This window comes from Seriola lalandi, unplaced genomic scaffold (genome assembly GCF_002814215.2).
Source record: "Seriola lalandi dorsalis isolate HSWRI2012SDOR001 ecotype SW California unplaced genomic scaffold, Sedor1 jcf7180002003346, whole genome shotgun sequence".
Taxonomy (NCBI): domain Eukaryota; kingdom Metazoa; phylum Chordata; class Actinopteri; order Carangiformes; family Carangidae; genus Seriola; species Seriola lalandi.
The window spans coordinates 1-9,342 of NW_019474002.1; the positions used below are offsets into that span (position 1 = coordinate 1).

The window sequence follows — 9,342 nt, forward strand, 5'->3', positions numbered from 1 at the left end:
ACTTGTTGTAATCGTAAAATGTTATTTTGCTGTAATGTAATATTGTTTATCTATTTACTCTATTCTTGCTTATGCAAGAATGGATCAGCTGCCACTGTGGTTTGCCTTAATTTATTATCAAGCTTTTGTTTTAATTGCCTTTTTATATAGTTTCTCACATTATTCTCTTTGTTATGGATTGCAGGCCAAAATAAGTTCAATGTAGCTTTCACATTGTGATTGATTGAAGTTGTTCCATCTTGTAGACCCTTAAGGTGGGGGAAAAAAGGGACAGAGCATCATTTGCATGTAACTGTTAGACTCTGTTGGCTGATTCATACTCTGCTTGTGTGTACTTGGTAGGACTGGGAGGTTCGTTACCATCGGGACACTCCACTGACTCCAAGACAGGATGTGAATGCACCTGATCTTTACATACCAAGTAAGTTTTCTATACAAAAATCAATAGCAAAGTATTTTGAGATTCCTGTATAATGTATGAACTCTCTTTTTGTCTTTTTTGTCTTTTAGCAATGGCTTTCATTACCTACATTTTACTTGCTGGAATGGCCCTGGGTATTCAGAAAAGGTGAGTAATTCCTCCTCATATAATTTATTTTATGTCTCACAATAAATATCTTTGTATTAAATAAGTTAAATAAGGATTGTGTGTTGTCCTTGTGTGAAGGTTCAGTCCTGAGGTTCTTGGACTGTGTGCCAGCACTGCCCTTGTGTGGGTCATCATTGAGGTGTTGGTGATGCTGTTGAGTTTGTACCTGTTGACTGTTCACAGCGACCTCTCAACCTTTGATCTCATTGCCTACAGTGGATACAAATATGTTGGGTAAATAGACCTTTGATGCAAATATTTTGAAATTCATTCATTCATTCATTCATTCATTCATTCATTCATTATTGACAAAGCAAATGAGTTTGATGATTAGTTTCCTCATTCTGTATTGTAACTGAAGAAATCAAATACTAAATAAACAATTTAGACAACTTGATTACGATTCAGCTCGGTGCTTGAAATGTAGTTTTGTAAATAAGGATATTTTAAAATGTAGTTTGGTCCATGTCAACATTGTGAATGTTTTTCTTTATGTCTTTTCCTCCAGGATGATCTTCACAGTGTTGTGTGGCTTATTGTTTGGCAGTGATGGGTATTTTGTGGCCCTTGCCTGGTCCTCTTGCGCCCTTATGTTCTTCATTGTGAGTATTTTGAGTCCTTATTGACATCATCAGCCACATTTATAAACTTATGTATTAATTAAACACAAAAAACCAAATCCACTGATTAATTGCTGCTCAATCTGACACAGTAAATGTGAGTATTACACTACTATGAACTGGACATTTATGAGCTTTAAATAGTCAAAATATTCAACATACTATCTCTTTTATTATTTAACTCCACACAAGCATATTTCTATGCACAACAACTGGGGGAAATTATTAATATGAAGTCTTGCTTTTAAGGTGATGGTGCCAGGCGATGAGCATAGACTCTCAGAAATTACTGGTCCTGACCAAGAAATAGTTTGCCACAAAAACCTTTGTAAAACCACAACATGTTATTTAAACTATTTAGTTTTTGCACATTAGACATGAGAGTGGTATCAGTCTTCTCATCTAACTCTTGACAAGAAAGAGAATAAGCATATTTCCCCAAATCTTGAATGTTTCTTTCAATGAAGTCAACTCTGTCTGTATTTATGTTAGTCTGAATTGCAAATTTAAAGATGTTACTATCTCCTCAGGTTCGATCTCTAAAAATGAAGATCCTTACCTCTCTCTCCTCGGACTCCATGGGAACTGGTTCAAGTGCCAAACCTCAACTGCGCCTTTATATCACTGTGGCCACTGCAGTCTTTCAGCCAATCATTATATACTGGTTAACCTCTCACTTGGTCAGGTGACCTTGAGGCATTTACTAACCTGAAGTCCATGTGTGTTGGACCCAAAAAATGTGGTTGTTGAGTGTTTGTACAACTACCTTTATACGCTCTTTTGTCAGTAAACTCAAAACATGTGTAGACGGTGTTGAGCTGCAGCGAGTGTACAGCTTGTCAGATGGACATGTTCATTATGTAGTTGTTTCATTGATATAACAAGAAAGTGTGACACAGTGTCTCAATGGAAGACTTGTTTTCTGTTGTGTATGGTAACACTGACAAATGCTTATTTTTGGCCACCTAACTTTGACCACAAGGGCTTTCATTGACATTTCTTTATCCTAACTTGGATTCAGTTTCATTCAGTTTTAATTTTATATAATGTCACTGGACATGCTTTCCAGTATTACACCTCACAGCCAGACTACACACCACACAGACACACAGACACAAATGATCCTAATACCGTTTTTTTCTGGTATGTTAAAGTTGCTGCATTTCCTCTCTCCTCTTGTTAATCCTGGATTTTATTTATCTACATTTCACAAAGCATGACAATGTTTGGATTTTTGTAGAAAAAAATAAATTTATTTAGCTTTGTGTATTCAATTTGACCAGTTTCTGATACTTTATTGTTTTCAGTACCAAAAAGCTACATCTATACGCATCGTAATCCTGCATGAGTCTTATCTGACTTATTTACTTCTGAAGAATATTTGTTTCATTTAATAAGGTTCGAGTTCTAAAGAAGGAAGAAGTTATACTCAGAGGTGGAAATGAACTGAAATTAATTTAGTTAGTGTACAATTTTGAGGTACTGGTGTTTTACATGAGAATTGCCATTTTGTGGGAATGAATGTTACATTTCAGAGAAAAATTGTGCCATTTTTATGCCTATGTGCGGTGACAGCCGTGGCTAGAGGCATTATGGTTTCAGTGTGTCCATCAGTACTATTCTCATGAATGCGATATCTTAGTAGCACCTTAACTGAATTTCTTCAAATGTAAGTAATGATAATACAATTGTGTAATAAACACTGACAGAGGTCATTATGCTGCATAATGACTACTTGTAACACAACATTGTTCTGAAACTACCAGTGGTGGGAGTAAAAGAAGCAGTAGCATATAGTGTAGAAGTAATGCATTCAAAATTGCTATTAAGTAAAAGTGCTAAAATATTGGCATCAAAGTAAAGTAATGCAAAAATGCAATGCAGAATGGCCAGTTTCAGAATAATGTATATTTTATTATTGGATTACAAATATTGATCAGTTAATATGTACAGTGCTGGGTAGCTTAATCTGTAATAATACATAATAATGTATTATATTTTATATTAATAATCTGAATTCAGAGTAACAATAGCTGTCAAATAAATGTAGGGCAATAAAAAGTACAATATTTGCCTCTGAAATGCAGTGGAGAAGTATAAAGTGTTACAAAATAGAAATACTGAAGTCAAGTACAAAGTACAAAATTGTATTTAATTACAGCACTTAAGCATTTGAGTAAATGTATTTAGTTACTCTCCACCCCTGCCCCTCACAAACATTACTTTATAAATGCAGGACTTTTACACAGTGGACATGCTTTTACTTGATTAAAAAATCCAAATACTCTCTCCACTGGCAACCATCCATTTTTACCACTGATACTACTTCTTTACTTAATATTTAATGAGGTACTTTACATTGATGTTACTCACTGTCTTACTGCTGATTGGTCTGAGACTGTGCACTCGGAGCGGGAACGCGCCTGGGAACGCGCACACTGCAGAGCGTCTTTTTCGTTTCCATGGAAACCGCGGACGGCAACACAGCACGGAGCGAGAGCTGTCCGACTCTGACTCTACTTTCAAACGCCAGAATCTCACCTTTAACTTTTCAACGACGTATTCTGGACATTCAAGGAGCTCTCACTTCTGCCACAATTACCGCTTTGGTAATTTGGTGAGTAACTAGTTAATATTTTTGCGTTTGAAGCTCTAGCTAATACCACCGAGTGGGTTACCTGTGAGGGGAAAAGGCGGCTTTCTTGACTAAATGAAACTTTATATTGTTCCGCCATTTGCCTACTGAATTGCTTTGTAAAGCCATGTGGTATCTCATGCAAACTTTCTGAGCGTTATGAATTTACTTTCACGTGCAGTAAGTCGATTAGTTTAAGCATGTAATCGATGCCAGCTCACCATCGATACAGCTACGAGCAACAATGACTTTTTAAAAGACCTGCACCTGTGCTCCTGGACACGTTTGGCGTTTAATAAAACGGGAGATGGTGCTGTGAGAGTGTACACATAGTGGACTTTGATTGCTAGTGGATGCACAGGCGAACGGAAAGCTAACATTTAACTGAATCAAGCTGTTGAGCTATTTCTACTCTACACCTCTTTTTAGTGTAAAACTCCGTAGTTGGAATGAGCTTGGAGTAATTACCCTGCATGTTTGAATTACTGTTTTTGTTTTAAAAGGTAGTTTTTAAAGTTTCGTTTAAAAAAATTGTTAAGGGAGAAAACAATAAAAATACTTTCAGCTTAATTTCACTATATTTAGTTCTGTCTACTCTGTGCAAAACACAGGTATTGAACATATGGAAGTGGGTTCTTTTGGGGGGTTTACTTCGGATGTTGTGTACTACATATATCATTAAGCCATACAAGGCAAATTTGTGATATTAGGCTATACAAATAAAATAGATTTGACTTAAGTCCTTTGTGCAAAGTTGCTCACTTATAATTCTAATTTGCATGAATCATTCCTTGCAACAGTCACTAAATTTATTTCTGTCATATATTTCAGCAGTGGTACAGCTGAATGACCCTGGAAGTTTCCTCCGGGAAGAGAGATGGAAAATAGCTCTCAAACACTGCCACCCTCCTCCCCATGTCCCACCACTTTTGGAGTGTCACTACCTTTTTCCTCCTCGCCACTGCAGACCTGCTCCAACAGTCGTATTTCGCTCCCACTTTCACCTATTTCATTCCCCCCATCCCCTACCTCACTTTCTCCAGCAACAGCAGAGTCCATTCACTCTTCCTCCCCGCTTTCATACTACACAGCATCTCAGTGCCTCGAAGGACAAAACATACAATGCGTCAGCTCTGCAAACATATCTGACCAGGATGACCTGACCTGCCTCAGCTGGCTGCATCAGAGAGGCAACCTACTACCACTGCAGCCCCTTCCCAAAATGACACCACTGCCTCAGCTAGAGTCCTCTTCACCTACTCAGCCTCTTCCACCTGCCTTGTCCAAGCCACCCTACTCCTTCAGTAGTCTGATTTTCATGGCAATAGAAGATTCACCAGACAAGAGGCTTCCAGTGAAGGGCATCTATGAATGGATTGTGAACAATTTCCCCTACTACAGGACAGCCTCTGGAGGCTGGAGGAACTCTGTGAGACACAACCTGTCCCTGAGCAAGAGCTTCTGTCGCATTCAGAGGGACAAGAGCCAGGTGGGGACATAGCTCTCGGTTTCCACATTAAGAGTAACAGGGTCATTTATCAAGTATAGAGACTGTGCCTAAATTATAGGAGAAAAGTTCAAAAGTATCTGAAAACACTATCCTTGAGCAACACACTGAATCTAGATGTGTGGCTTTGTAGCGAAGTCAGCAATTAAACTGCCCTAGAGGGAAATTATTATAATGTACTCCACATGTTGGGGTTGTTATATAGTCTAATGTGTCAGTTTTGCTTAAGACTAACATCTTTGCATGGGTGGTGCTGTTTGAGTGTTTCAAGTAGTTTTGTATTATTGTTTCAGTCAGTGGGGAAGGGATCACTGTGGTGTGTTTGTCCAGAGTATCGGCCTGCGCTCCTGGAGGTGCTGAGGAAGACCCACAGTTATCACAGCACTAACAGCAATCTGATAAACAAGCCTGCACTGTGAGTATAGTCACACAGGTTAAGTGTACATTAGAAATTCCCAAGTGTTCAATTGATCATTATACTGCATTAAATAAATAAAAAGCAAGCAGCACCTTGCATCTGGGTTAACTGTATTTACTTTATGACTAAAATAAGTGATTACTAAAGGTGGAGTAGATACATTTTTATGTTCATTGAGTCTTGGTTTGTTAATAGCCATTAGTCAAAGTCAATTCTAAATATTAATGGTGGTACAATTAGTTTATTACTTATTAAAAATAAAATCATTTCACAGAAGTTTTGATAATCAGTTAAGTCACTTATCCAATGAAAATGCTCAACATTTGCTTTAACCAGCTTCTAAAATGTGAGAATTTGCTGCTTTTTCAGATTTTAATATATTTGAATTTCGGGCTATTGGTCAGACAAAACATGAAATTTAAAAAACTTTTCCTTGGAATCTTTCAAATTGCAATGGGCATCTATGTTTTCTGTTTTTTTTATAGACAAACTGATTAATAGATTTATTGTAAAAATAGGAAGATAAATAACCATTAGTTGCAGTCCAACTAAATGGGTGTGTTTTTCTGTTAATACACTGCATTTTTCTGGATTACCTTGTAGCATGAGCTGTAAGTATGATTTTCCTGTAGTGGGTGAGGTGCTTCTGAATAATTTTACATGTTAATAACACTCTGGCTTTGAGGTGTATTTTAACATTACTTTAGATTTTATGTAGTTGTCTAACTATCTCGGCATGTTGTGTGCAGGTTTGAAGGAGCTGACTATGGGATGCCTGCAGTGTGTGACCCTATGGAGATCTCAGGTTCGTGATGAGGAGACTCACAGCAGGCTCATTTTACTTAATAAGCACATTAACATACATATTTGACCCTTTATGAATTTCTTTTGGTCTACAATGTATTTCATCACTGGAGTAACAGCTCTCTGTGACACTTTTATTACCTGCAGCTTTTCTCCGTCTCTGCAGCTTTCTCAGCATGCAACATTGTTCTTGTGTTTGTGTTCAGTTGTCATGGCAACATCCCTCCATAACCATGGCAACCTAGCAATAGTCTAGCTTAGTGTCCTTTATGTCCCTTCGTTTTATTTCCGAGCCTATGCACTATATTGGCCCACGTGTCCTCTGAAGAATCTGACAATTGGTTGTTCAACCAGTTATTAATATTTGTGTCGTACCATGTGACTCATATTCTGCTTATTTGTCTACTTGTTTGTTTGTTATTTAGACCCCCTTTACATACTATATGGTCACAGTAGTTACTCTTCCTGGGGTTCACATAAATATATTTGAGACACTTGAGCGACAAAGATTACACATAAGACACATACTATGACATTCCCATACTTAATGTAATTAAGTAATTCTTGATAGTACATAAGAAAAGTACTAAGACAAAAACAACAACATGATGATTCAAATCATTTCTAGTAGATAGCTACATCTACATAATACTTATCCCCTCTCAGAGAAATTAAAAATAAATCAATTAGCAACTTAATCCACTAAATCCCAAGTAAAAGTGGGACAGATAACATCCATAATCACATCTTAAAGAACAAAACAATCCTATATTAAGCAACAAAATTTCTTCCATAAACAGGTACAATCTTAACTTTTGGTTAAAATGTGTTGAATTACTTTGTGAAATCAAGAAAAAAAATGGTAATGGATTCCATGCCACCATTGCTCAATAACTGACTGTTCTCTGTATTAAACTATCTGGAGGTAACAGAAAGTTACCCTCTGTAAAGTAATGATGTCTGAAAAAAAACAGGTTTGAATAAAGTATTTCGGAGGTTGTAATTACCATGATATTTCTTATTAAGCACACTAAAGAGTAACACAGTTTTTTACGCCAAAACAAAAGCTCTTTCACTGCCCATATAGAACAAGGATTGATATGGGCAGTGAAATGTCATTCGTACTATTTTATTATCTATTAATATTACTTTCTGTTGTGTTGGACCAAATTACTGAACAGTAGTCTAACTGTGTCAATACTAATACTTGTATTAAACGTTTGGTCGAACAGCTGGGCATAAATTTTATACACTGTTTTATGAAAACCTGATATTCCTTTTTTCTTTTATTGCTCATGCAGATCCTCTTTCTCACACCCTCCTCCTTTCTACCACCTCACCCCAAACCCTGACCACTGATAACCCAACTTTTGCTGAAAACGCACCGTGCCCTTTGACCCCTGATAATGAGGAGCTTGTCACCATGGAGTCGGTTGATTACCAGCAGGAGGTCAACGAGGAGATGGAGAAGGACCCTCTGTCAGATAGCGGGTACATCGAGTTACACTACTACCAGTCTCACCAGTACCAGTACCTGGTGCTGCCAGGTGACACCGAGCTGGACCTGGAGACTGTGGAGATCCTTCAGCTGGATGCCGAGGCCCAGGAGGCTGCTGGGTCACTGCTGGACCTAGCCGGTGGTGGATATTAATTTGATTTCCCATTTAACAGTCACAACTGATGCAATGCTTCAAACAACCAACATAAATGGGATTTATGTTGGTTTGGATGGAGTGATGATGTTTGGTAAATTGTTGCTACTTCCTAAGATGGCGACACTGCCCTAAGGCTTGTGTATTGTGTATTTAGATAACAATATAGTTCAACTTTACTGGTGGACTAACAAGACTATGGATCACATTACTTCACATGTATTCAGGCACTTTCAGCACAGAAGCTGAATTTACCACCATACCATGCCATACATAAACAACCTGGACAAAGACTTGAGAGTGCAATGTTAGGATGAGATACATGGACAAAATTACACTCTGAGATTTTAAAATGAGGGGAAAGTATTAATAGAGTATGGTCTTCAATATAATAAGTTTTTAGGGTTTCCACTGTGATTTTAAACAGATCAAGTTCATTCTCAGGGGTGGAAGGAGTGCTTTGTTCCAACTCAAGTAAGTAGGATTTATATAGCGTTGGAACCTGCACAAGGAAGTACAAATGTAGCTCTTTGGAGAAATACATTGAGCAGTACACTGACTCATATCCACACTGCTACCATTTCAATATGAATATGTCTTACCAACCAACTCTTCTCCAATTCTTCTAAGTGGTTACCACCTTTTCTTTATAAGAATGTTTTCTTGCCACTTTGTGGGAGAAAAAAAATATATTTTAAAACAACCTTAAGTTGAATATCTTGCCCCTTAACAACATTGTTATTGTTCTGAAAATGCTGTCTTTCTAAAAGTAGTTGTGTGTAATACTTATCAAAAAATACTTTATTTATAATGTAGTTCCAATTGTAGATTGTACTCAAAAAGTGGGAAAGCACTACACAGTTACAATAAGTACTTCCAATTTTATATCTAAGTAATTTCTTCATACCCATTGTCATTCTTCAGATCATGTTCGCTACAGTTGATTTTATGTACATGATGTTATGTTACTGAGCCCTGAAAGTCTTTAGTTATCTGTTAAATTGAAAACCTGGATATGATCTTGTAAGCTAAGCTAAGCTGCCTTCAATCAGGAATAGTGTGTTTGGAATTTTGAGTTAAAATGTAAGATGAACTCACTGCCATTTAAACCATCTTA

General features: G+C 37.2%; 2 protein-coding genes across 2 annotated transcripts; both read left to right on the plus strand.

Annotated features, from left to right (window-relative positions):
* The first annotated feature begins 85 nt into the window (after positions 1-85).
* LOC111667208 (protein YIF1A) lies at positions 86-2,483 on the plus strand. Its single transcript, XM_023422841.2, has 5 exons — positions 86-421; positions 511-568; positions 668-823; positions 1,098-1,191; positions 1,740-2,483. Exons 2-5 carry the CDS (start codon positions 513-515, stop codon positions 1,896-1,898), a joined length of 465 nt encoding a protein of 154 aa, XP_023278609.2. The 5' UTR covers positions 86-421; positions 511-512; the 3' UTR covers positions 1,899-2,483.
* Positions 2,484-4,720: 2,237 nt separating this feature from the next.
* On the plus strand, positions 4,721-8,267 carry LOC111667215 (uncharacterized). The gene is made up of 4 exons (XM_023422854.2): positions 4,721-5,333; positions 5,645-5,766; positions 6,519-6,574; positions 7,875-8,267. The coding sequence occupies exons 1-4, from the start codon at positions 4,722-4,724 to the stop codon at positions 8,222-8,224; spliced, it is 1,140 nt and encodes a 379-aa protein (XP_023278622.1). The 5' UTR covers position 4,721; the 3' UTR covers positions 8,225-8,267.
* Positions 8,268-9,342: the final 1,075 nt, after the last annotated feature.

What these genes read in the sequence shown, in the direction of transcription:
- LOC111667215 (XM_023422854.2), top strand. Translation starts at nt 4,722, where the DNA reads ATGGAAAATAGCTCTCAAACACTGCCACCCTCCTCCCCATGTCCCACC. An exon ending in CTGATAAACAAGCCTGCACT is followed by an intron (nt 5,767 to 6,518) that starts GTGAGTATAGTC and finishes TGTTGTGTGCAG; the next exon opens with GTTTGAAGGAGCTGACTATG. An exon ending in TGACCCTATGGAGATCTCAG is followed by an intron (nt 6,575 to 7,874) that starts GTTCGTGATGAG and finishes TTGCTCATGCAG; the next exon opens with ATCCTCTTTCTCACACCCTC.
- LOC111667208 (XM_023422841.2), top strand. Translation starts at nt 513, where the DNA reads ATGGCTTTCATTACCTACATTTTACTTGCTGGAATGGCCCTGGGTATT. An exon ending in GCCCTGGGTATTCAGAAAAG is followed by an intron (nt 569 to 667) that starts GTGAGTAATTCC and finishes CCTTGTGTGAAG; the next exon opens with GTTCAGTCCTGAGGTTCTTG. An exon ending in GCGCCCTTATGTTCTTCATT is followed by an intron (nt 1,192 to 1,739) that starts GTGAGTATTTTG and finishes CTATCTCCTCAG; the next exon opens with GTTCGATCTCTAAAAATGAA.